The following is a 25,742-nucleotide window of genomic DNA, read 5'->3' as shown; positions in this document are numbered from 1 at the left end:
TTTAAAATCCTTTTCATACAATAGTTTTTTATGTAAAATGTAAACAGTAAACACTATTGGACTGGTTATACTTTTTATGAAGGGCTGATTTGAAAGAACAAAACAAAATACAATATGTCACAATTGGCTACAAAACTGAAAAGCATATAAAAGTACAAAAGTAATAAAAAATAAAACTTGTTCATGGAACAACATGGAAGAGGAACAAGTGGGTGTTTCCTGTGATTCCAACAGAGGAGAACCTGTACGTTTTTTTACTGTAAGTACGTTAGAGTATCTAGCCACAACACTCCAAACTCATAAACTTCCTCAAGCTTCTAGCAGCCTTCTAGGCTCTGGTGGATTCTCCCTTATGACTGCTGTGATTGGTCTGTCAGATGGCAGCCAACATGGTGCTGTAGGTACTTTCATGGTCAATTTCTTTTCTGAATTCGAGAACCTGGAATATGCAAGTAACCTAGCATTACACCCCTAGATTCTATTCTGATTAGAATACTTACATTATTTATATATATGTTCTAATTACTCTACTTGCTCCTTTCTCTCTGCTGATATTGTCTAGGCTCTGTTGTGTGCCATGCTGACCAACCAGGAGAACATTACAGTGGAACAGGTGAAGAAGATCCTCAGTGAGGAAGAGGAGGGCAGCTCGGACTCTTCGCAACAGTGCTCGTCAGAGGATGAGGACATATTCGAGGAGACTGCACAAGTGAGCCCACCGCGCGGGCGGGAGAAGCGCCAGTGGCGCACCCGTGTCCCCTCTCTGAGCACCCAGCCTGTAAGCAGTGTGGACTGGGCCTGGTTGGTCAAGCGCCTGCACAAGCTCTGTATGGACCTCTGCAACAACTATATCCAGATGCATCTGGACCTGGAGAACAGTACTGAGGAGCAGCCTCCACTCCGGGCTCCTGACACCCTCTTCTTCTTGCCCCTCTTTCCCTCTGAGACCTCTACGCCTTCCACAGGGGCCCTCTCAGGCCGCGGTACACCATCAGAGGACGGTTTTCGCAATCATCTGGACAACACACCCACAGAGGAGGTGCACAGCCCCAGCATCTCCGGGCCCTCTGGGACCAGCCTGCCGCATTTTAGGAGTGACCGGAAAGGTGTCGAGTCTGGACGGAAGAAAGAGTGGTGGGAGAGCGCAGGCAACAAGCTCTACACTATTGCTACAGACAAAACCATCACCAAACTGATGATTGAGTACAAGAAACGCAAGCAGCAACACAACCACACTGCGTTCATCAAAGAGGTAAAGGTGGGCGAAAAGAGGGCTGAGGCAGTGACGCTCCGGGGGCCAGACTCTCCAGGGCCACAGAGGCCCCAGCAGTTAGTTGAGCAGGGGCCCATGCGGCACTCATTCAGTGCAGGACCAGAGCTGCTGCGGCAGGACAAAAGACCCCGCTCAGGCTCAACAGCCAGCTCCCATAACATCTCCTTGAGAGACTCGGAGGCACAGATACAAGTAAGGGGGGTTATTTTTACTGTGTTTATGGAATACTATAACTGTTGACAGCTATGCAAGAAAAAGATAACAAAAAATTATTTATTTTATTCTTCTTAAATAAATGCTTTTTATACAGCAATCATAAATAAATTATTGATTTTTTTTAACTGCCACCTGGCCAAAATGCAACACAATAATACACACTGGTTTCCTTGATGATGATTATGCCTAATGCTGGACTGCATTTTCCTTTCAGTGGAGAATATCCAGTTAGGTTGTCAAGTAGTCTAGGCTTTATCCCTGTATGGTTAACTAAATATATATTACATTGGAACAAATAAAACTAAACATAGTAGACAGAATGTTGTCTGTTAAGTCAACATGTACAATAGATTTACAGTTTTAGATGCTGATGTCTCTGCACGTTCCAGACACTGTATTGATTTGTTCAGTACCACCAGCAGCTCACCTTATTTAATTGATCAGGTCAGTTAATTTGAAGTATTGGAGGTTACCTGTAAATGCTGGACTTTCTTGACGAAAGCTTTGGAAATAAACCTTGGATCACATGGATCACAAAGGTTTTGTTTTTTATTATTATTATTTACTTATATTTATTCTAATGTTAATGGGGAGTTTACTTAAAATGGTGCAATGAAGAAAAAACATTGTGAGCAGTGGTTCTGCCAGTGGAAACGTTTTGTTGATTAGAGAAGTCAGGAAAGAATGACTAGACAGATTTCAGCTGACCGAATCAATGGACCCCAACAGTCCAGACTGGTGGAGGTCCTTTAGGGCTGGTAATACCAGTCAATTAATGCTCTAAAGCCATAGCCTGTTTGAGTTTAGTTCGTTTTTTTTTTCCTTTTTCTTTAAAACTATTGAATAGTGAAATGAAAACTACACTATGCTAACTGGTCCCAATTGGCTTTCATTTACAGTTGCTAATAAACTGGAAGAAGCATTCCTTTAATAATTGCATCACAACTTAAATGTTAAATTGTTTCTCATTTGTCCAGGCATGGACCAACATGGTCCTCACCATCCTAAACCAAATTCAGCTGTTGCCGGACTCTACGTTCATCGCCCTTCAGCCAGCTGTGTTTCCATGCATCAGTCAGCTGACCTGTCATGTGACTGATCTCAGAGTGCGGCAGGCAGTACGTGAGTGGCTGGGACGTGTAGGTCGAGTTTATGACATTACCCTGTAAGAAGCTTGATGCGCTTTTATTTAATTGTTTCCGCTGTTGTGCATCAGCTTTGTCCATAGACCCATCTGATTGTAATTTATTTCCTGTCTTGGGATGTAGCGCTGACCGGGCTGTGATTTCTTCTGGTTAATTTATTAACTTATTTATGGTTGTACTCTGTGGTATCTCTAGAACATATTTATATGAATGCTTTGTAAAACATATGCTACTATATTCAAAATCTATATTTTGTTTATTTATACAATACCCCTCACATAGTATTGGCTACAAAGACATATGAAGGAGGTTTACTTTATTCAAATAACATTCTCTATCAGCTACAATTTTGTATTTACAGTAGAATAAATGAAAGAAGGAAGGTTTACTTTATGCCTTTGTTCACGTAATGCTCATGATATGACAGCATTGTCATTTCAGTTATATGTAATATGTCAATATCCAGAAAGTACATTAATACATTATGCATTGCGTCTGTCACAAGATGTGTCTACACTATAGGAGAGTAGTAAGGCACAGAAGCGAGTTAGTTCATAGTTGGTTTTCTTGTTACAGGGGCAAAACATTCATTTATAGGAGCCTCTGAAAGAATCAACATTTAAAACTGCCTTCTGGTCATTTATTCTGTTTTTGTACCGTGGAATAAAAAAACCATGTGGAACCACATTAAAAATCTGAAGAATTTCAGATTCAAATCTATCCAATTTCTTGACCGAATGCTCAGCTTTTTTTAGTCTCAACTCTTTCAGGGTCTCATCTACTCATCAGAGGATTTAGCACGAATTTCCACAATACTAAGAAACTCAGAATTCATTCATAAAAAAATCAGTGATTCTTATTTTAACCTGAATTGTTATGTTGAGAATATTACTTGTGACAAAATCTTTTGCATTGATTTGGAAAGGAATGGAACACTGGAAGAAGTGGTCTCAGGACCTCACTGTCTGTTATTACTCTTAAAAAGAAAAATGACCTAGAATAATTTTGTTTATAATATAATATTATTAGTAGTTCTCACTTCTCTTAAAGCAGAATTTTGATGCTCTGTGCCTGGTCATGTTCAGTAGCTGGCCTCTGGGGCTTTCTGCTATCTGATCCACATTACTGTGGTTAATGACCTACTCAACACTGGCCTCTGAGATTCTGCCCTGTGACCCCATTACTCTCCAGTACACAAATGGCACATACATGGAAGCACTTCTACCCACCACAGAAACAAGAACAAACTAACCACGTTCATCAAGAATTGTCATAAAAATAAGTCGTAAGATGCATCCCCCCATTAACTGCCCGTTTTGCACCAAAGCGTCTAGCTTACTCGCATAAATGAATGGCATCATTATAACCACTGTGCATAGGACTATTGTATGTTGCATACACTGGTTGGTTGTTGACTGATGCATATTTAGTGTGCTTGCATCTCTTGCTTTAAAATTAGTCTTAGTTGGTCAGTGGAAACAGCTTTAACTTCTGCTGTGGTTTTTATGACCTTGCGGAAATTGAACAATAGCAGGTCCAGAGCTTAATTGTTTCTTGACTGGTACTAACCATGCAGGGTGTCCAAATATTTGCTTCAGGCCCTTTTCTTTGTTTGAAACTAAAAGATGGAATTAACAAAAATAATCTTGCATAAAATATTAAATAAATATTTACTTAAGTTTTTGCTTAATAGAAACCAGGTCATTTTTACTCGCTTATCTAATAACAGGAATAAATATTTTATACAGGGGTGCCCAAACTCTTGCATGCCAGTGTACAAGACATTTGTTTCAACAGGCTGCTCTGCATTTTGTCTTGTTCACAAAAGTACTTTAGGCTGATCGACTCCTTCAGCGTATAGGGGAGAAGATAAACTACTGTAGGCTGAATAGGCAGGTATTGGGAAATGCTCAGATACTGTTGACACAAAAACAGTCAAACATGCTGTTTTGTAGTTCTCACATATAGATAATCTGGGTGGGGGACTCAATAGAATTCATGTGTTTTCATACGTCAACCTCCAAAATCATACTACCCAAAAAAGTGGTTTTCCATAATATAGGCTTTTACATAGATCAGCAGTAAAATGTCATGCATGCCTTTCTCTATAGTGTTTCAGGGTGCTGTGAGCAAATGATGGCAAAATTCAAGTCTTACTACAGTCTTAACTCCTGCAGCATCTGTTATAAACCTTCTGATAGATAATCCCCATTAAAGGTTCTTAGGAATGGTTTCACAACCATTAAAGTAAAAAAAGCAAAAATGTGAAATTTGCCCCAAAAGAACTTTGATCAGGCTTTTTTCTTATTCATTTAAGTGATTGTTTTGTGTTGATGAGTGAAAAGGACCAAAGACATGTTGTGAAGTAATTCATGAGGGTTTGTTTCATCAGTTTGAAAGTTGAAGCTAAGGTATATTTCACAGAGACTGTTTTTGTCTGAACATTTTGCCTGAAAAGGAACGCTCTACAAAAAACAGATTCTTTGTACTAGAATTGATCTTTCTGAACAGCAACATTTGAAGAAGCAGCAACAACAATGGAATAACATTTATACTCTTTTTAGCATGTTGAATATGGAAGATGAATGTCAAGTGATGTGTAAGCTTTGCCGTTCTCTACATTTCATATGTTATGAATGTTATTTTGGAGCGTCACTTTTCTTTTTCCGTTTCCCAGAGGAGCATTACTGGCAATGCACAAATAATTTGATCAGTATTAGAATTTCAGAAATTTTTCCAAATGTTAAAGGGGACCCCAAATCTCAGAGTTATAATCTCACTCACATCTTTATTATTGGATTGAGTCCCAGCCTAGCTGCAGTGTTTCCTGTGCTATACTTTATTCTAAATTAGTGAGTCCCTGTAGACACATTGGAGATTCATGTGGCTCGTCCTTTTCACCTTACATTTTCTTATACCTTTAACTTTACTGCATGTGAAGTTAAAATAAAATCCTTTCCTGTCTAAAAGTCTGAAGCTAAGTATTTTAAAGCTGCTGTACTGCTGTATTTCACTCTAGTTTGCATTTGATTGATGCAGATCTGTTTATTCTCTAGGTTACAAGACTTTCTAATTATTTTATTTTCAGTGGAAAATCAGCAGAAGCGTTGTTTACTCTTACTTTATTTTCATGTTTCTTTGTTTTCTGTGCCACAACAGTCAGACTACTGCAATGAACTGGATATGAACATGCTGAGTATGTGTGTGCAGTAATCATGTATGTTGTCTGTGTTGTAGAGTAATAAAAAGGCAAAGTTACTTGGTGATTGTGTTTTTGTTTTTTTCCCACACAGAGATCAGCAGAGCATTTTGGCTGAAATGCCTCTTTATTATAAGAAGGCAAACACTTTGCTGACTGTTTTCTGGTTTCACATTTTGCTGAAGGCTGAAACAAGAGCATGCCAGTAAGTCAGCATCAGCTTCATAAGCAGGTGAAAGTTAAATATATATATATATATATATATATATATGATGTATACTATTCTAGTCTAATGCAGCTTCAAATAGGAACCACTTTCAAATACAAAATATGGACAAAACTATTGGGATACCTGCTCATTCATCGTTTCATCACCCATTTTATTATGGTTTTATTAAGGTTATTAAAGTTTATTCTTCCTTTCTTGGAGTAACTGTCTCTACTGTCCAGAGTCTCCTATTATATTGGCAATACTTCTTTACAGGGACTAGACAAGCTGTGTGCACACATTTGCACATCTGTGTCAGCAATGGGTGCAACTTGAAGTAGCTTAATGCATGTATTTGGACACACATTGGACCTATGGTGTAATGTGCAAGAAAAACAAAAGAATGTTTCATGTGTCCAAAATAGTGCTTTTGACGATTCTACTACAAAACATCAAGTTATATTAAATTAATATCCCAGATAATTTGTAGCTTTTGTAGTTTCATAAGCTATGATCAAATCTCAGAATTATTCAAAACATAATTTTATAATCCTAAACATTCTAAAGTTCAAAGCATCTAAAAATATTGCTATTAGTTCATTCTTGTTTTCTTTTGCTCAGGGCATTTGCGTTAGCTCTTGGGTCATTGTATAATTTATACAATATAACAGCGTTCGGTGGAGTAAAAATTGGAATGGTTGTGTATAATTATGGGTATAATTATAAACACATGCATGAATGCACTTAGAAAACTGTTGTGAAGTGGATACAGTATAAACAAATACAAACTCACTAAGAAAAGGTTAGAAGACTGTGGAAAATGCAACAAAAAAAATGTCTGCAATTTACTTTGACTTATGTATGGATACAAGATATTTAATGTTTTGTCTGGAAAACTTCATTCCATTTGTAAATACTGTATATACGCTTTGGTAAAGAGGTAAAATAATTAAATAATGACATCATTTGAAACAGGTGACTGATTATTTGTTGCCTTACTGAAAGGTTATTAGCTGGACAACGTGATCTCCAAAGCCAAGGTCACTATGCTTAGGCTCTGGAACAGCAAGACATGTGTGACTGCCCTGGATTTACCAAATGCCAATAACAGGGCAGATTGATGCAGTACAAACATCTGGTCAAAATCACAATATGCAAACATTATCCAGTCCTACAATTCCAATGGCTTCAGTCAACGTTAAGAAGTTTAAACAGACAGTTGTGCAAATTATAGTTTGCTCCATCACAAGGCTGTAGTTATGAATTTAACACCAAATCTACATTTGCAGCAAATTCAGTACTATAGATAATCACACAATCATGGCCAGAAATATTGGCACTCCTGTACTGCTTTCAGAAAATGCACAACTTTAGCCTCATTGTTGCAATTATGAAGGCTTTGATATCCACAAGTTATCTTTTTGGCAAAAATAAATAAATAAATAAATATTTGAACAACCAACTAATTTATCTTTAAAATCATGCAACTAGGGTATGTTACTGACAGGGATTCTAACCAACTTTGAACATTAGGTTTTTATTTTATATTACATTATTAACCAATCACCACTAATAAGTCATTGCAGTGTAGGTATTACACTGCCCTCTAGTATTATAAATGGTTTGTATAATATTATTTTATTAAATGACATCAATCAAATAATGACTGGATTTAAAACAAAATATGGCACAAACTCACATGTAGTTAAAGTCTCTGGATGAGAAAGTAAAGGGCAAGTGAAGCATGGACAACACAACCCTTGGAGATGTTTTGCTCATCCTGTTCAACGTTTTTAGAATGGTGCCGATATGCCTAGAGTGCACTATGAGAATAGTCCAATAGAAATGGTAGCTAACTGAGACTTTGTTTATATTAAATTATTAACCTATCACCACTCATCATTGATTACAGTGTAGGTATTACACTGTCCTCTAGTTTTATAAAATGGTTCAGCCCTGCTCCACATCTGAATGTAATATGTGATGTTTATGTTTTACTACTATTTTTGCTGACAAGCTGTTCATAGTAAATCAGTTGTCTCTGCATGGTGCCAAGCCTAGCTTGATACTGATACTGCTTCAGGCTCAGCAGCTCTGCTCCTTATCCCTATACCCCTGCCAATGAACATTAGCAGCATTGTGTTGCATGACCTGTTAGTTGTCATACTTGCAGGGGATTACTATGGTACAAAGAAAAAAGTTATTTAAAAGTTATTTATAAATGTTTATAAATTTTCTTTTCTGTACAGAAGAGCTGTACCATTAAATTACATTTAAAAACTTTTGGCACATATTTCTTCCACTCAGCCCATTTGGAACTGGACCAACCAGCCCTTTCAAAATACTTGTTACAAATCTCAAAGACCTGGGGGTATTTCACAAATACTCATTTCTCAGTTTAGTCTGATATCTTGAGCCAAAAGTCTACCCTGTCCAACAGAATATCTAAAAGAGATTTCCCTTGGATCGCCCTCATCTTTGGACATAAGCTGTCTGGCTAGCAGAGAAATTGTGCTTTGTGCTTTAGGGAGTGTACATGACCCAACATGTGAAGCAGTGCCATCTTCCACTCAGCAACTGAAACCAGTAACATCCAAAATCAACATAGTAGTGTACACATTATCAACAGTTATACCATTCTTATTTTATTAAATGACATAAATCATAAGGGTGACTGGATTAAAAACAAAAAGATTTTAATCCACCAGTTTAGACAATGTCATCTTTAAACAGATGGCACAAACTCACATGTAGGTAAAGTCTCTGGATGAGAAAATCACAATAACGGGCAAGTGAAGCTTGGATCTTCACAGATCTCTCTTTCGTGTGGGATCCAGGCTTGTCCCTTCATACATCACTTTATTCTTAATTCCGTCCTGAATCATCTTCTGCTGAAACCGGAGTTTTGCATTGTTATATCGACAGTAAAACCTAAAAGCAATGAAACAGTAATTTAAAAGATTTTTTCATCCTGTTCAAAATTTTTTAATGGGTACCAATATTGGTGGAGTGCACTATGAGAATTCCAATAGAAATTCTACCTCTTTACGCTAACAGACATTCTGCATAGAAATTAATCTGGGCACCTAAGCAATATTTTGAAGAAATCTTATATTTACATACCATGAGCCCAGTGTTGTCAGCATGAAACCAGCCATACCTACATCAAACGACCGCTTTACTCTGCCTGTAAGTTGAGACCACAAACAAATATAGAAACTAGTTAAGACATACTACCTGTTTGTAGCACAAACTACATGAAGTCACATGCTTTAGAATCTTGGACTTACTAGTTAACAAAAAGTGCACAAGTCCTGCAGCGATAGACCCTCCCGCACCATGAAGAACAGCATCTCGTGCACAAGGAGTATTCTTTATGTCAAGGATCCCTAAAAGTTTCACCTCCTGTGTAGATAAAATACAGGAATATAAACAGCATAAAGAAATCGTAGTTTTTTAATGTTCATGTTCTTTTGTGTTGTAATTCGAAAGCTGGTAGAGGCCATTTTTCTTTTCCTTTTTTTAAAATACATTATAAATTATTCAGTAACTGCTACAAAGCTAATATGTAACTGATCTCCACATTTTATTACGTTACAGACTTGCTCTATTTTTTGTCACAAAACTGTCCACACTGACAAAGTGAAAGCATTTGAGCTAATTCAAATCAAAATGTAAAATATCATGTGTACACAAGTGTGTACACCCTCTGATTTGACACCTAAAACTGAGCTGTGGTCCATTTTGTATACACACTGATTTTGCCTGAGAAGTTTCTAAATTTTATTATAGTCAACATGTGGTAAATTCAACTGATGATAACATGACTGAAGATTGCCAACACCTGCCTATATAATGTCTCAGAGTTGACTGTGCATGTCAGAGCAAACTCAAAGTCATGGGATCAAATGAATTACCTACAGACCCCAGAAAAAGGATTGCGTAGGCATGTAGCTGGAGAAGAAATGCTGCAGCTTTACATGTCCCAAAGAGCAGAGTGGCCACAATCATTCATAAATGGAAGAAGAAACCACCAAGAATCTTCCTAGACCTGGCCGCCCAGCCAAACTAAGTGATCGAAACTGACGCTCCCTATGCAACCTGACAGAGCTTGCATGTATATGCCAAGAGGAATGGGAAAATGTAACAAGTATTCCAAGCTTCTAGCTTCTTTCCTAGGATGCCTTGATGCAAGCTGTAATTGCTGCCAAAGATGCATCAACCACATATTAGGCTAAAGGTATGTACATATATGTTACCCTTAAACAACCTTCTAAATTGTCTAAAAACCTGTTTTCACTTTGTATTTGGTGACTGTAAATGTATGTATGTAAAATATGTCTAACACACACGCAGAGAAGGTGAAAGGGGTGTGCAGACTGCATAGGACTAAATCTCCACCACCACATACCTCCAAGTGCACCAATCTACACATTTTATTATGCAATTACGAGAGTTGGCACAAGTCTGATACCAGGTGTCTATATCTGGCTAATATCACAGAAAAAGTTAAATATGATAACCTAGGTAAATTATGTGAGCTGTGTGTTTCTTTCTGTGGGCAATAGAGTGTTTGAGAAGTTAAAACAGGATAGCTTTATATGTTCATCTTAGATGAAGTGCTTCATTTAAAAACAGCTCATTTTAAAATGTAAGTTTTCATACATCTAAGTACTTTCAATCTTAATTTTTCACATTTCATTTTACTGTATGTTTTGTGAGTTAATTGAATTATGGAATGTACTACAAGAAGTCACTTTAAAATAATAGCCAAGCGACTTGATTTCAAGTTTAATCAGATTTTTAATGGATTAAAAGTTTATAAACACTTTGTTAGTATTTGGTGGCCTGGGCTTTTAATTGCTTAACCTGAATCAAACGCTTGCCCAACATTTTTGCCTGCTTAAAGATGCTATTTCGGTTTGACAAACGTTGTATGGGACTCCATTCAGGACTTTGTGACACCCACATGTTTGCAACATGTTTTACTACAAAGACTTCAACATTTAGGTTCAGTCTACTAGATAAACAATATTCTTTTTTAAATGCGCAAATAGATATTTCCAGAGTAAGAGAAGCACCTCTCAACAATACAAAGATATAAATAAAATGGCTGAATGTTTTAATGGTCTAAAGGCTGAAATAAAATTCAGAGGCTAAAAAAACTAAGCCTAACTAATGCAAGAGAAACGGGACTTAGTTAAAGGCAGACAGTATGTGCTAATGCAAGGTGAAAGGTGGGCTATGTAGCCAGCAGGACTATTTTGTTGTAGTTTAGACAAGGTTCCTCGTATTTGTCCCGTTAACACAGAAAAACCGGGGCGCTGACCTGTTTTTTGTCGTCGGTCTCTTGTTCTGCCATTTTAAAGAAATGCAGTGATGTTAAAGGTTTATGTAGCTAACAATTAATTTGAACTCCTCAGCGTTTCATAACGTGAACGACTTTCCTTACCAGTGTAATGGTGCATCGCTAAAAAATTCCTGACAGCAACATTTGCGAAGACTGTTAGTTCCGTGTAGAAATGTCTTTGGTACAATTGATATTATTCTAAATAATCCATTTACTTGCATTTGCACGAATTCGCTGAATTTGTTCTAACCTAAAATGCCACCAGCGACATAAACCATAAATCAAATTCAAGATCTCTTCAATGCAATTTTTCCAAGTCGAAAAATATCCAGGTGCACATATCGGTAAATGCGTACGATTTGTGTCTATTGAAGATATCTCAAATTTAGTTTTGACTAGTTGTAATATGCATTCCAAATACACTATATTAGTGTAGTATTAGTATAGAGTTTTTATTAGTATCACACAAAATTAATATCATAATTCATAATATCATTTAGCTTGAGATTTGTCTTGATAATACTACAGTCAGTTTTTTCCATGTCTGTTTTTTAGTTGAGGGTGTCTTAGTATCAAAATAATGAATAAAAGTCAACATCAACTATTTGTACTTATTTCATTTTATTTTATTTTACAAATAATGACTGAATGACTGTTTACATCTCAGCTTGTTGAATTTCTATTTTAGAGAATATAGCTAAAACAAAGGAAAACAAATAAGGCATGTGTTGAAGACCTCCAGACACTTTTTTTCGTATATAATCTTTGTATGTATTTCAATTACTGTGATAGCCTTCTTCGCTAACAGGCCTACTTGTTTATATAACCTCTTCATTTCCCCATTTCCATTATTTTTTGAATTCACAGAGATTACAAATGGACCGCTGATGACCTGGCCGTTGACAAAACACATACACATTCTAAATGAAAGGGCAAATAAAAGTGGTTAATTAATCCTTTTGGCAAAGGATGTTTTAGATGGCATAGAGACCAAGATGAACAGCAGGTTTTTAGCATCATATTACAGTCAGAGTAACCTTGAGAAATGAGGAAGTCTAAACCCAGAGGATTTACATGTAATCCACCTGATTAATGTGACTTATGTACGGCCACTCATAACAATCTCAAGTTTTGCATGCACACACACACTTATATAAATGTGTCAAGATGCAGTTTACATGGACACTTACAGGAAAGTCCAAAAGCCTGCTGAGCCTCACAGCATAATCTCCAAAGTAAGTCGTCTTTTAAGATGTACAACTTACAATTAAACAAATGTACATTTCTCAATGCATTTATATTGTTTAATTGTAAATATGGTAAATGGGAAGGTACATTTTTATTGGCTGTTTTCTTAATAACTAGATGCATTAACTCTACTTTAAATGTGAATCTGACTGCACTTTTATTTGTTTTATTGCAGGATGTCAGTTTTTCTATGTTGTCCCTTCCTTCTATTTTGCTTTGGCACCTTACTCACCCCTGCTCAGAGCTATCTTCTACAGCCCTGTGAGCCTATCAACGAGACCGTGTCTGTGGAGAAGGAAGGCTGCCCGAAATGCCTGGTCTTTCAAACCACCATTTGCAGTGGACACTGCCTCACCAAGGTAAACACAATATACTATTCTTTTAGAACATTCCACAGTTACCCTTTTCTTGACAACAGCTTTAAACAATTGTTCTAAAACACTCCAAATATAAGTCACAGAGCTGTCTCATTGCATATTCAGCATTACATCTCAATGTTGGAAGATAAACTATACGTTTGTTAAATAGTTTGTAGACAACACTATGTAGCATTTTTACCTTAAAATAACAGCCTCAAAATATTTATGCTGCATGCATAAAGGTTTAAAGCCTACTGTAGAGCTGTGTTCTCTGTAGTGATGGATCTCTATCCAATTCCTTTGGGATGAGTTGAGTGAACTAATCATTCAACATTAGTATTTGACCTCACCTATGCCCTCGGAACTAGATGCAATCAAATTATCACAGCAATGTTCCAAAAGCAAAAGCTTCACCAGAAGAGTAAAGGTGGTTACTGCAGCAAAGGGACAAACTCTTAGAAGACTTGAGGGAAGAAGACACAAGAAGAATGTTAGACAAGCAGGTGTCCACAAACATTTAGACATATTAGCATCTGTAGTGGTACAACACTGATTTCAGTTTTTAGTTTTAGTTAGCTGAAACGTCATTCGCTGTGTGCTTTTGATAGTTCTGACAAAAAGTTAAAATCATATTTAAAAGGTTTACAGTCACATTAACAATTGTTATTTATATAGTTATACGTATGTATACAACATAAATGCAATTCATGCAACAGCAATGCAAGATTCAGGCAAACTGCTTTACATAATGTTTACATTAACCACCAGAATGAAAAAAAATACATTATCTATGTGATTTTGAATGTGATATGACAGTTGGTGCCAGAGGATTTGAGGATTTATATTACTGCTGATCTGCAACAGAAAGTCAAATAACTGTACAACTGTGAAGAGCAGCGTTGAGGCGGACGGGATACAACAGAGGAAAAACCACAATGAGTTCCCTTTCTGTTAGTCATTAATAGTAAAATTGAGGCTGCAGTGGACATAGCCTCAACAAAACTGGACAGTTGAAGACTTTACTTGTGTGACACAATCGTGTCAACATGGAACGGAACGTCAAATACAGGTCTCAGGGAATCCATTCCACCAAAAATGAAGGCCATTCTGAGAGCAAAAAGAGGTCCTACCCAGTATTATGAGGAAGAGTATTTCTAATATAGTGCTCATGCAGACTAGTTTTTCTTTCTAAATTAGATTTGTCTGATAGCACAGCTTTGTTATTGATGCTGCTCAGCTTTCTCAGTTATTTTAAAATTTTCTACAGCTATGTTCACCATTCTGGACACACTTCTTTTTCAATATTTACTGTGTTTTTTGCATCCCACTTAACACTTGTCTGCATTATAACTGATTACATATTACAGAGGATTTTTTTGTCTGTTTGATGTATTTCTGTGGAAGATTCTGTTTAGTGTCATTTTGAGAAATAAAAATAGCTCTGATTGTAAGATATAAACACAGTGTAGCATTAGTCAGTAATCAGGAGGTTAAATTTAAACATTTAAGCTGATACTGTGAAACATTTTTCATAAAACTTGTTTTATGATGCTGAATTTGAGCACAATAACAATTTCCAACTGAATATATTCCATACAGGAGCCGGTGTACAAGAGTCCATTCTCCACCATCTATCAGCACGTGTGCACCTATAGGGATGTTCGATATGAAACTGTTCGCCTGCCTGACTGTCCTCCTGGCATTGACCCTCACGTCACATATCCTGTAGCTCTCAGCTGTGACTGTAGTCTGTGCACCATGGACACCTCCGATTGTACCATTGAGAGTCTGAAGCCAGATTTTTGCATGACGCAGAGAGAACTAATTGTTGACTATTAAACATCAAACAGCATGTGTCCAACTTGAAGCATCATATACAACATACTCAAGATAATAAATTTAGCTGTTGCACCATAATACAACAAACATTTCTCTTTTAAACATACATTTTATTTAACAATCTCTTTCCTATCTTGCTCCCAATTAGTAGCATTATTGTAAATGTATATATATAAAAAAAAAAAGTTTAGTTTTTTTATGTAGTATAGTCACAGTATCTAGCTTAGCAGACAGATTGCTTGGTTTACAAGCACATTTTTTAAAACTCAATCTAGATCTGTGTAACATAGGGGTTGAGGCAGGCTGCATGTGCACAGGGACTTTATTGGGACTAAAACAATACTTGCCAGCACAGGCAAATGTCAGAAAACAGGCGGACATTTACAGAACAGACAAATTCATAATCCAAGTCACAGAACAAAGGGTCAAAACCAGAATAAACACCAAGTAACACTTAACATGCCAATGCACATGACCTTTGCATGAGCTCCCCACTGAGGCCAGCAGAGGGAGATGTTACAACAAAACCGTTATTGCATAGTTAAGTGTAGGATGTTTTTTTAGCATTACCAAATAATTGCTTACAAAAATAGGTCCATCATAGATTGTTTAGATTTGAAAAAATTCAAAATTATATTTCATGTTATTAAACTCCAGAAGAGCAGCAAAGAAAAAGACTGGGAAGGGAAATAACAAAAAACAACAGGCAGTGCCTGGGGAAATATAGGCAAACCAAGGCTGCGCTCGTCAGGCGCTAGGGAAACTAGGAGATGGGGAAACGAGAGCTGGGGGACCAGCTGCAGAACCAAACGGCAATGCCGAACAGACCTGGTACCGACGCGTGACCATGAGCAGTATAACAGATACGAGTTTGTCACACAGAATTTTTTAGCTTGTATCATTCTGCTGGTAAACAGTCAGTCTGTGAAGATGTAGTAAACTAATACCAAGCATACAAGGAGTCAATTTATATAAGCAATATAAAAATATATATTTAGATAAACAATAAGCAATTTATATGAGTAGAGAGTAATAAGGAACTTTACGTCTTCTTGCCGCCATTCTATGGTACTGCAATGCTATGTAACGCTGGCTACACTTTACAAGGAGAGAGACACACACCTAACTAGTGTGCATATATATAAAAATTGGACAGGCTGTAATCAATAAGTGTATAATTCAGTCCAATACTCAGAATGTACCCGTTTTTCTGTTTCCAGATACTAAAATCAGGAGGATTATATAAAACACACCAGCCACCAGTCTCTTGTTTTGCCAGCTGTGGTGCATTTTCAGAGTAGGCCACAAACAAAACCACACAATTGCACATATTGTAACCACAGTTTGCCTGCCACTGTTACTTTCCAGCACTTCGTCTGTAACTGTATTTTGCCCTTCAGGTTAGATGTTAACTGCATTTCATGCTATGCCATTTCATGGCCAAGTACCTGTACTCTGCACAATGACAAAGCTTAATCTAATCTAACCTAATCTTAAACCAAGAAAAATCCTAAACTTTTTCCTTGTATTTTATATTTTAATGTGATGTACACTTGCAACGTTTGTACACAACGTTTGTGTGCAAGTTCTAGAAACTCACATTTATTAAACAATCATTAAATATATGAATGTAATAAACCTTAAGGCAGTTTGTCTCAAGACCCACACGGTCAGACAACACTCGCAGGGAATGGACCAAAGTTTGAGTTCAATAAACCGTAACACAAACCGAAAAAGCAGCAAACGTTACGTGGCAAAAGGAACAGAAACAACCGTGACAACCAAGGAATGGCAAAACAAAAGAACACCTGGGGCTGGCGAGGCACTAGGGCTGAGCCTAAACAACTACACGAACACAAACCTACAGGCAGAGTCTGGGGAAACTTTGAATAAAGCAAAAGGGGTGCGCTCGTCAGGCGCGCTGAACTTACACGACTCGAAAGAGTGGGGAGCCAGACCAAAAACGACCGAACCGGCCCGACAGAGGGGTAGCTACCTGCTAGAGCGAGCGTACGAGTAGCTCACCACCTGAGTACACTCCGACTCTGAAGCCTGGCGAGAAACAGTAACAGACCTGCAGTAGCCCCAAACGGACCCTACGGATATAACCGCCTAGCTTGCACTGCTACACTAGTTACGGCTGGGAAAGTCCACTAGATACAGAAGGACTCACAGACTCGACCGGTGAATACAGAGTACCAATGGTTAGCTGAGTGTCTTAAATTCATCGGTTGCACTAAAAGCAATTCTCAGCAACCGGCAGCTACCACTAGCCCTACTTAAATACGCCAGCCACAGGTGTAACTCATCAGTAAAACAATGACCGGGCATAAGCCACAAACACAACATAACAACAAGAAGGCGACGGTGAATTTCAAAACAACAGTCCGTGTCAACATAAAAGTCCAGAACATAACATAACCGTGAAGAGGGAGTTCATGATTGCCTGCGAGCCGCGTCCCGAGACCGCCCCTGGCGCGGCGGCGCGGGCGTGACAGTTTGCTTAAAACATATGTAAGTTATATCTAATGATTAGCCTATAAATGTTTCCTTTACACTCCCATAGCTTCCATAACACTCCCCATTAAAGAATACAATAACCTAGCTGACCACCTAGTTAATGATCTGCTTTACATGTACATATGTTATATATATATTTACATGTATTTTAATATACATACATACAGAACCTGCCATACATGAGATTTTACAGTTCCCAGACACACAAACACATTAAACACATTATCTTCAATATTTTTCCCACAAATGGGGGGATGGAAGGTTTAAACCAGGGAAAACTGTGCCTCATCTGATTCAGAGTAAGAATAGGGGAGCACAAACTAATGTGTGATAACATTTATTTCAGATTTTTGTAGGTAAACAGGTTAAAGTAGAACATTTTTCTTCTCTTATTCTCATAGCAACACTCATCTGGGAATTTCAACAGTTCTCAAGATTCACTCAGATTTTTGTCATGTATAGTTAACTTATTGTCAGTGTTTTTGTTGAAGTGCATGTCAGTGTTTTTGTTGAAGTGCATCACAGTGTTGAACTGGTTGGGCATTCTGGTCAACCACCTTGGACATTCTGGTGAACCTGCATGGTCATGCTGGTTAACCACCTAGGTCATACTGGTCGACCAGCTTGGTCTTGCAGGTTAAGTGAGTCAACACACACAAACACATTTTTTTGAAGAGGTGTGTGAGTGTTAGGTTGACCATATCTCTTCGAGAGGAAATCCAGTACACTCAGACAAATGTAAGTTAAAATGAATCCAATTTGGGTCACATCCATCACCCAGTGCAGAGTTACAGAACACACACCTGATTGAACTGACCCAAAATCACTGCGTTATATGAACAACCCAAAAAGCCAGGCAGCAAGATTTCAGTTTGTTTCAAGTTTCAAGTTTATTTGTCATCTGCACAACATGTCAGGACATTTATGCATTGAAATGTCAGAGTTCTCTTGTTTCTTTTGGGAGATCCTTTTGCCCTTAGTTCCATTTTTCCTCGAGTTTAAAGAGGCAGCCAGCGTTCTCCCCTGGCGTCCTTTGTTTGTTTCCTGCCTTATTGTCGCATTAGGGGAAGCGCAGTCTTACGATGCGCGTCGGTCTTACGATGCGGTGGCCTGGGTTCGAGTCTCGGGTGGATTTATTTCTCATTTCCGTTTTGCCTGCTCTAGTTAGTCAGAGGGCGACTGTAGGGAGGCATGAGCAGGCCATGCAGCAGATTCTTTCTCAGCTGCAGGGTCTGACAACTGTCGTAGCACAGCTCACTATCTAGCAAACTCCTGAACCTCCCCAGGAGGAGGCCGTGGCTGCCGAAGCAGCCGTGGTGCTTCGTGCTGAACCCTCTCTACCAGCCCCAGAGCGCTACGCTAGTGAACCTGAAGGCTGTAGAAGGTTCCTCCTTCAGTGTTTGCTGGCATTCAAGCAGCAGCCATCCCGCTTTCCGTCAGAGCGTGCTAAGGTGGCGTATATCATCTCTCTCCACACCGGTAGGGCATTAGCCTGGGCCACCCCGGTGTGGGAGTACCAACCTGACGCATGTGCCTCTGCGGCCCGGTTTGTGGCAGCGCTGTCGCAAACCTTCGACCTCCCCATCTGTGGAGACGAGGCAGGGTCGCGCCTCCTGCACGTGCGTCAGGGAAAAAGGTTGGTGGCTGATTACGCCATCAAATTCCGCACACTATCGGCGGAGAGCAGAGGAATGCCAGCACTCTCACCTCAGCTTTCCACCATGGTCTCCTGACTTGCAGTTGGTTCTTGGTTTTTCTCTTGGCTCCAGCAGCATAACCCCCATGTGGACTGGCTATCCCGGTCTGTCTTGTCGTCGGGGCCAGTCTGTCAGTCCTCCTGTCTCAAGGCTCCTAAGGCCACTGTGGGTACTGACACCATTCCTGAAGGTTTTGACTCCTCGCAGGTACCAAAGGAATACTGGGACCTTCGGGAGGTGTTTAGTAAATGACAGGCCCAATTGCTGCCCCCCCACAGGCCCTTTGACATCGCCATTGATCTCCTTCCTGGCACTAACCACACCTGGCACTGTGCCTACTTCTCCCACCGTCTTACCCCTGCTGAACGTAATTACGATGTGGGTGCGAATTACTGGCGGTCAAGCTTGCTCTAGAGGAGTGGAGACACTGGCTTGAGGAAGCAAAACATCCCTGGCATACATCCAGCAGGCCAAACGTCTTAATCTACACCAGGCCAGGTGGGGATTGTTGTGAATGGGTGCTTGAGGGAATGAGGGGAACGGGTGCTTCAGTGGGGTCTACTCGCATGCTCGAGCTTCTACGGCGGTGATTTTGGTGGCCCTGCATGGAGGGAGACGTGCGTGCTCACGTAGCTTCCTGTTTGGTGTGCTCACAATGTAAAGACCCCAGAACCAGGCCCACTGGTCTGCTACTCCCCCCAATTCACCAGCCAGTTCTGGGGTGTGTTTTGCCGACTGTTGGGGCGGAAGCCAGCCTCACATCTGGCTTCCACCCCCAGTCTAATGGCCAGACAGAGAGGGTCAATCAAGACCTGGAGCGTACCCTCCGCTGTCATGCCTTCTCGTTACCTTCTACCTGGTCTGACCAACTGATTTGGGTGGAGTACACCCTCTGGCACTCGTCCCTGGGAATGTCACCCTTTGAGTGCATGGGCTCCGCCCATGTTCCCAGGACAGGAGACAGGAACTGGGGTCCGGTTGGCTGAACAGATGGTCAGGTGCTGTCGGAGAACCTGGCAGAAAGGGGTAGCTCTCCTGCCACCAGGGGGAGGCCCTGAGTCACGCCAGCCAGTAAATGAGCCCAATTCACTACACCTGGGCAGTAGGCTATTTAAGCACACAGATACAGTTGCCCCACTGCTGGATCTTTTGACTCTGGTCGAGTGTGTGTGCCAGTCAGTTTCCCGAGCTGAAGGCTGAGTGGGTGTCACTCCCCTTCATGTGTTTCTCCCGAGTTTGTTTCCCTCTGTGTGAACCCCAAGTTTCCCCTGAAGTCCCCTATGTCTGTGCAGTGTGTGGGTGTCTGTGTGTGTGTGCGCGTGTTAGCACACATACACTCGTTTAGCAGAGGAAGGCAGGAGTGTCTGCCTTCCCTGGTGTGTCTGTCTGTGTGTGTGTGTGTGTGTGTGTGTGTGTGTGTGTGTGTGCGTGCTTGCACATATACACTTGTTTAGCAGAGGAAGGCAACAGTCTTTTTGATAAACCTGTGGACTGTAAACACAATCTAAAAGCAGTTAGTAAACACCAGTTGTAAAAAGCGCTAAACGAATAAATTTGATTTGATTTGATTCGGCTGAATGTCTAATTCAGCTACACAGAGTTGGAGGCATAAACACACAGCACGACCATAATATTAAATTGTTTAAATGTGAGCTTTCTTGAAATTGAACTCAAAAAAGTCTTACAGAGCCACAATTTACTAAAAGCCTAAACAAAGACTGCCTCTTTTTGGAAAGTCCACACACTGCCTCAGGGCTCCAGCTAGATAGATTGTTTTTTGTGTTTTCAAGGTAAAGACTTTGTAGTGGAAGAGAATGTGAGCTGACCTTTACAGGTAGGGTTGTGTATGATTACTTTGCCAGAATGGTGTCATAGGAAATTTCGCTAAATTAACTACAACTCCTTAAATTTATAATTCAAAAATCAGAGGGAAAACATCTAGACAGACAGTCTATGTCTGCTTGTCTCCCTCTTTATTCTCTTCATTGAACTATTCTTATAACCACTTTCAGGGGCTTCTGCAGAAACGTATTAATCCATGGCCGCATTGACTGCAGTGTGGTAATGGAAAATTATTTAATGGAGACAGTAATAAAAAACATAATTGTTTATTGTAAATGGTGAAACAAAACCTAATATCTCTCTCTCTCTCTCTCTCTCACACACACACAAACAGGAGGACAGTGCATTTATATATCTGAACAGTGTACTGAGCCTGAGATGTTTCTGATCTGCAGGATACTGGAATCATTTCAACATATGCAAAAATTGATTAACCCCCTTAACACTCCTAGGCTTATTAAACACTAAGGCATATTATTCAGTAAATTCAGAGACTTCTGTACTAGTGGAGCTATTCTTTGGTAATAGAAGTTTGTATTAACACTTTAGGCTTTTAAGCGGTTAAAATAGTAACATCAGACAGACATTTATATTTCAAGCTGATATTTACATACTATTTATTTTATTACATTTGTATCCCTGTAGAAATAAAGGTTATATTTCTCTGTAATGCTGATTCATGTAAATGCCTCAAATGCATTTTGTAAATGATTATGTATCTGCAGATATATATGGAAAAAAAAAAACAGATATTGCCACACAATTACTATTTTGCTGCATTCCTTAAACATACTATTCAAAACAATGAGTACAATGCTTTTTATTTAGCTTTTATCACACATCACTGTAAAGAATAATCACACAAATATTTGAGCTATCAAATCACTTTAATTAGGGCTAATCAGAACTAATTAAGGCTTGTTCACAATCATCAGGAAAAGCTAGGGGATGCAAATTTCTAAGCTTTCTCAGACTCCTCAAATATTGTCAACAATTAGAAGCCATGGGCTCCAATAAGCAGCTGTCTTGCACTCTTAATTAAAATAATTGATGTGGTAGCAGAAGGAGGCTATACAACAATGGCAAAGCATTTTCAGGTATCCATTTCCTAAGTTGTAATGTAAACAAGAGGTGGCAGTTAACCAGAATGGTTTAGGTCAAGTTGAGGTCTGGAACTTTCCATGAAAACTGCTCGCAACAGTGCTAGAAAGGGAAAGCAAAATCCCTTGTTCAACTGCAAAAGACCTTTAGGAACATTTAGAAGACTCTGGAGTTGTGGTTCACTGTTCTACTGTGCAGAGCCTTACTAATACATGTATATGAATCCGATTCCCAGTGGAAAAGAGACAAAGATAAAATAAATAAGATGCATTGCCTGCTGCATACAGCCGTAAAAAAAAAAAACATTCACTCTAACGCAGACTATTGATGTCACTGCCAAACTCAAAGGAATCAGGAAAGGGTAAAACTACAGTGCACTCTTTTCCAAAATATTCATTACATGAGCACACACTCCAGGCAAATGAAAAATAGCTAACGTACACTCTTTACCTTAATACTCACTCGCATTACATAAGTCAAATTTTGGCCAAATGAACATAACTTAACTTTGTAAAAGATAATAGCCCCTGTACTGGTATGATAAAAAAAAAGGAATGGAAAAAATAGAAAAGCTGGCATTTAAATTAAAATAAAAATAACCCCCGTTGCAGGCCTGATAACTTGTTCCAAAACTGTGCAGGTTTGGGTTAGCTACTTTTCTCCTTCTGAGCTGCACTTGAGTGAAATGCTGACACATAAACACCCATGCTGCTGGAGGAACCACAGGTGCATGAAAGACATGAAAACTTAAGGACCCCAGTGAGCAAGCCAAAGGTGACAGTGGCAGGAAAAATTACCTTAAAGCTGGAGGAAGAAACCTTGGGAGGAACCAAGACTCACAAGGGGGACCCATCCTCCTCTGGTCAGAACTATGTATAAATTACTGATAATAGTCACAGAGTCATAGAGTTGTACTGCTCAGGTATGCAATAATATTAATATTAACATAATATTAATATGTATATATAATAATCATCATGGTGTTGTATAACTTAACATAATCATAGTAGTGATGGTAAGCAGTGCTAGAAAACCTAGTTTTCACAAGGTTGGCACACACCGTTGCTGGTATGTTGGCCCATTCCTCCATGCAGATCTCTTCTAGAGCAGTGATGTTTTGGGGCTGTTGGACTTTCACGGACTTAACACGAACTTTCAACTCCCTCCAAAGGTTTTCTATGGGGTTGAGATCTGGAGACTGGCTAGGCCACTCCAGGACCTTGAAATGCTTCTTACGAAGCCACTCCTTTGTTGCCCTGGCAGTGTGCTTGGGATCATTGTCATGCTGAAAGACCCAGCCACGTTTCATCTTCAATGCCCTTGCCGATGGAAGGAGGTTTGCACTCAAAATCTCACAATACATGGCCCCATTCATTCTTTCATGTACACGGACCAGTCGTCCTAGTCCCTTTGCAGAGAAACAGCCCATGACAAAAGCATGATGTTGCCACCCCCATGCTTCACAGTTGGTATGGTGTTCTTTGGATGCAACTCAGCATTCACTCTCCTCCAAACACAACGCGTTGTGTTTGTACTAAACAGTTCTACTTTGGTTTCATCTGACCATAAGACATTCTCCCAATACTCTTCCGGAACATCCAAATGCTCTCTAGCAAACTTTTGGCACTGCAAGATCTGAGTCACTGGCGTCCCTGTTACTGACGGTAGCCTTTGTAACGTTGGTCCCAGCTTTCTGCAGGTCATTCACTAGGTCCCCCCGTGTGGTTCTGGGATTTTTGCTCACCGTTCTTGTGATCATTTTTGATCTTGCGTGGAGCCCCTGATCGAGGGAGATTAGCAGTGGTCTTGTAGGTCTCCCATTTTCTGATTATTGCTCCCACAGTAGATTTCTTCACACCAAGCTGCTTGCCTATTGCAGATTCAGTCTTCCCAGCCTGGTGCAGGTCTCTGTTTCTGGTGTCCTTCGACAGCTCTTTGGTCTTCACCATAGTGGAGTTTGGATTGTGACTGTTTGAGGTTGTGGGCAGGTGTCTTTTATACTGTTAACGAGTTCAAACAGGTGCCATTAATACAGGTAATGAGTGGAGAACAGAGAAGCCTCTTAAAGAAGTTACAGGTCTGTGACAGCCATAAATCTTGCTTGTTTGTAGGTGACCAAATACTTATTGTCCACCATTATTTGCAAATAAATTCTTTAAAAATTAGACAATGTGATTTTCAGATTTTTTTTTCTCATTTTGTCTCTCATAGTTGAGGTCTACCTATGATGTCAATTACAGACCTCTCTCATCTTTTTAAGTGGGAAAACTTGCACAATTGGTGACTAACTAAATACTTTTTTCCCCACTGTATAATCATACCCAAAATGTAACCCAAAAAACCCTTAAATTGGCAGTCATAAAACCAAATCTTGATAGTCTAACTACAGACCCATTTCTAACACATTTCTCTTTTTTGTATTTCATTTATATCCAAAATATTAGCAAAGGCTGTGGCTCAACAACTCTGCTTATACCTGGGTAAGAATGACATGTATTAGAAATTCTAATCTGGGTTCAGATCCCATTACAGCACTGAAACATCCCTATTGAAGATTACAAACGATCTCCTTCTTGCCTCTGATCAAGGCTACGTATCCTTATTAGCTCTACTCGGCCTCAGTGCAGCCTTTGATACAATAAATCACACTATTCTCTTAGAAAGGTAAAAGAACATGGTTGGAATCGCAGGAACAGCCCAATTGTGGTTCAAATAATTTCTAACTGAATGTTACCAGTTTGTCAAGGTAAAAGATTTATCTTCAAATTATACAAAAGTGAGATATGGAGCACCGTATAGATCTATTTTAAGATTATCATTGTAATTCACATTATACATGTCACCACTGGGCACAGTTATAAGCAGACATAGTGTTACCATTGTAATGCAGATGACACACAGCTCTATATATCAGTCAAACCTGATGATAAACCTAGAATAAAGAAAACTGAGGATTGTGTAAAGGATGTAAAACGCTGAATGTCACATGCCTTCCTTCTCCTAAACAGCAACAAAACAGAGGTTCTCATTTTAGGTCCAAAAGCCGCAAGACATAAACTATCAGACTTAATGTTAAACTCGGCTGATTTTTTGTTATTCCTGGTCCAGCAGCAAAAAATCTTGGTGCCATATTCGATTCAGATCTATAACTTGAGCAACATATAGCTAATATTACTAGGACAGCCTTTCTAAATCTTTGAAACATTGCCAAGCTAAAAAATTTTTTATATCTACACGATTCAGAAAAACTAGTACACGCTTTTATTACTTCAAAGGTAGATTATTGCAACGCACTATTGACAAGTTGTTCAGCAGCCAGGGTCCTTATTAAAACTAGAAAAATTGACCATATCAGTCCAGTTATATCAGCACTGCATTGGCTTTCAGTTAAATTCCATATTGATTATAAAATTCTTCTATTAACATACAAAGCCCTACATGGCCTCGCTCCTGAGTACCTGCAAGATCTTATTACATATTACGAATCATCAAGAATACTTAGATCTCAGGGTGCTGGCTTTTTAGTAGTTCCCAGAATTCAGAAAACCTCAGCAGGGGGAAGAGCCTTTTCTTATAAAGCCCCCCAACTCTGGAATAACCTTCTAGATACGTGTACGAGACTCAGACACAGTCTCAGTCTTTAAATCTAGGCTGAAAACTCTGTTTAGTTTAGCTTTTGGTAATTAATGTTTCCTTAGATAATGTTTCCTTAGATAAAGGTTGTTAGGTCCAGGGGTTCGTCTAT

At 39.2% G+C, this 25,742-nt stretch overlaps 3 protein-coding genes across 7 annotated transcripts in view; 2 read left to right on the top strand and 1 right to left on the bottom strand.

Annotated features, from left to right (window-relative positions):
* arfgef3 (ARFGEF family member 3) overlaps positions 1-5,892 on the top strand; it is a 39,316-nt gene extending 33,424 nt beyond the window's left edge. For all 4 annotated transcript variants that reach the window (XM_072677537.1, XM_072677535.1, XM_072677536.1 and 1 more), the window contains exons 34-35: positions 563-1,465; positions 2,467-5,892. In XM_072677537.1, the coding sequence (XP_072533638.1) occupies positions 563-1,465; positions 2,467-2,658 (1,095 nt within the window). In that variant the 3' untranslated portion in view covers positions 2,659-5,892. The remainder of the gene's footprint in view (positions 1-562; positions 1,466-2,466) is intronic.
* Positions 83-17,149, bottom strand: cox20 (cytochrome c oxidase assembly factor COX20). 2 transcript variants are annotated; one of them, XR_011979621.1, is made up of 5 exons: positions 11,371-17,149; positions 9,332-9,446; positions 9,165-9,228; positions 8,790-8,972; positions 83-1,115 (listed from the first exon to the last, which is right to left on the bottom strand). XR_011979621.1 is itself a non-coding variant. In XM_072677538.1 (4 exons), the coding sequence occupies exons 1-4, from the start codon at positions 11,401-11,403 to the stop codon at positions 8,849-8,851; spliced, it is 336 nt and encodes a 111-aa protein (XP_072533639.1). In that variant the 5' UTR covers positions 11,404-17,149; the 3' UTR covers positions 8,661-8,848. The 2 variants fall into 2 exon arrangements, 1 of the variants encoding a protein (XP_072533639.1); XM_072677538.1 differs by lacking the exon at positions 83-1,115 and having other exon boundaries at positions 8,661-8,972.
* On the top strand, positions 12,816-14,858 carry lhb (luteinizing hormone subunit beta). The gene is made up of 2 exons (XM_072677539.1): positions 12,816-12,998; positions 14,598-14,858. The coding sequence occupies exons 1-2, from the start codon at positions 12,816-12,818 to the stop codon at positions 14,835-14,837; spliced, it is 423 nt and encodes a 140-aa protein (XP_072533640.1). The 3' UTR covers positions 14,838-14,858.
* Positions 17,150-25,742: the final 8,593 nt, after the last annotated feature.

The sequence above is a fragment of the Salminus brasiliensis genome, chromosome 4 (assembly GCF_030463535.1).
Source record: "Salminus brasiliensis chromosome 4, fSalBra1.hap2, whole genome shotgun sequence".
Lineage (NCBI taxonomy): Eukaryota > Metazoa > Chordata > Actinopteri > Characiformes > Bryconidae > Salminus > Salminus brasiliensis.
Note: the sequence above shows the minus strand (reverse complement) of the source record. Positions and strands in the feature narration are given on the sequence as shown.

Bases quoted from the DNA above. Each gene is read 5' to 3' on its own strand.
- cox20 (XM_072677538.1), bottom strand. From the start codon at position 11,403: ATGGCAGAACAAGAGACCGACGACAAAAAACAG. The intron at 9,229-9,331 runs GTAAGTCCAAGA...CTCAACTTACAG, and splicing joins TGTGCACTTTTTGTTAACTA to GCAGAGTAAAGCGGTCGTTT. The intron at 8,973-9,164 runs GTATGTAAATAT...CATTGCTTTTAG, and splicing joins CTGACAACACTGGGCTCATG to GTTTTACTGTCGATATAACA.
- lhb (XM_072677539.1), top strand. From the start codon at position 12,816: ATGTCAGTTTTTCTATGTTGTCCCTTCCTTCTATTTTGCTTTGGCACC. The intron at 12,999-14,597 runs GTAAACACAATA...TATTCCATACAG, and splicing joins GTGGACACTGCCTCACCAAG to GAGCCGGTGTACAAGAGTCC.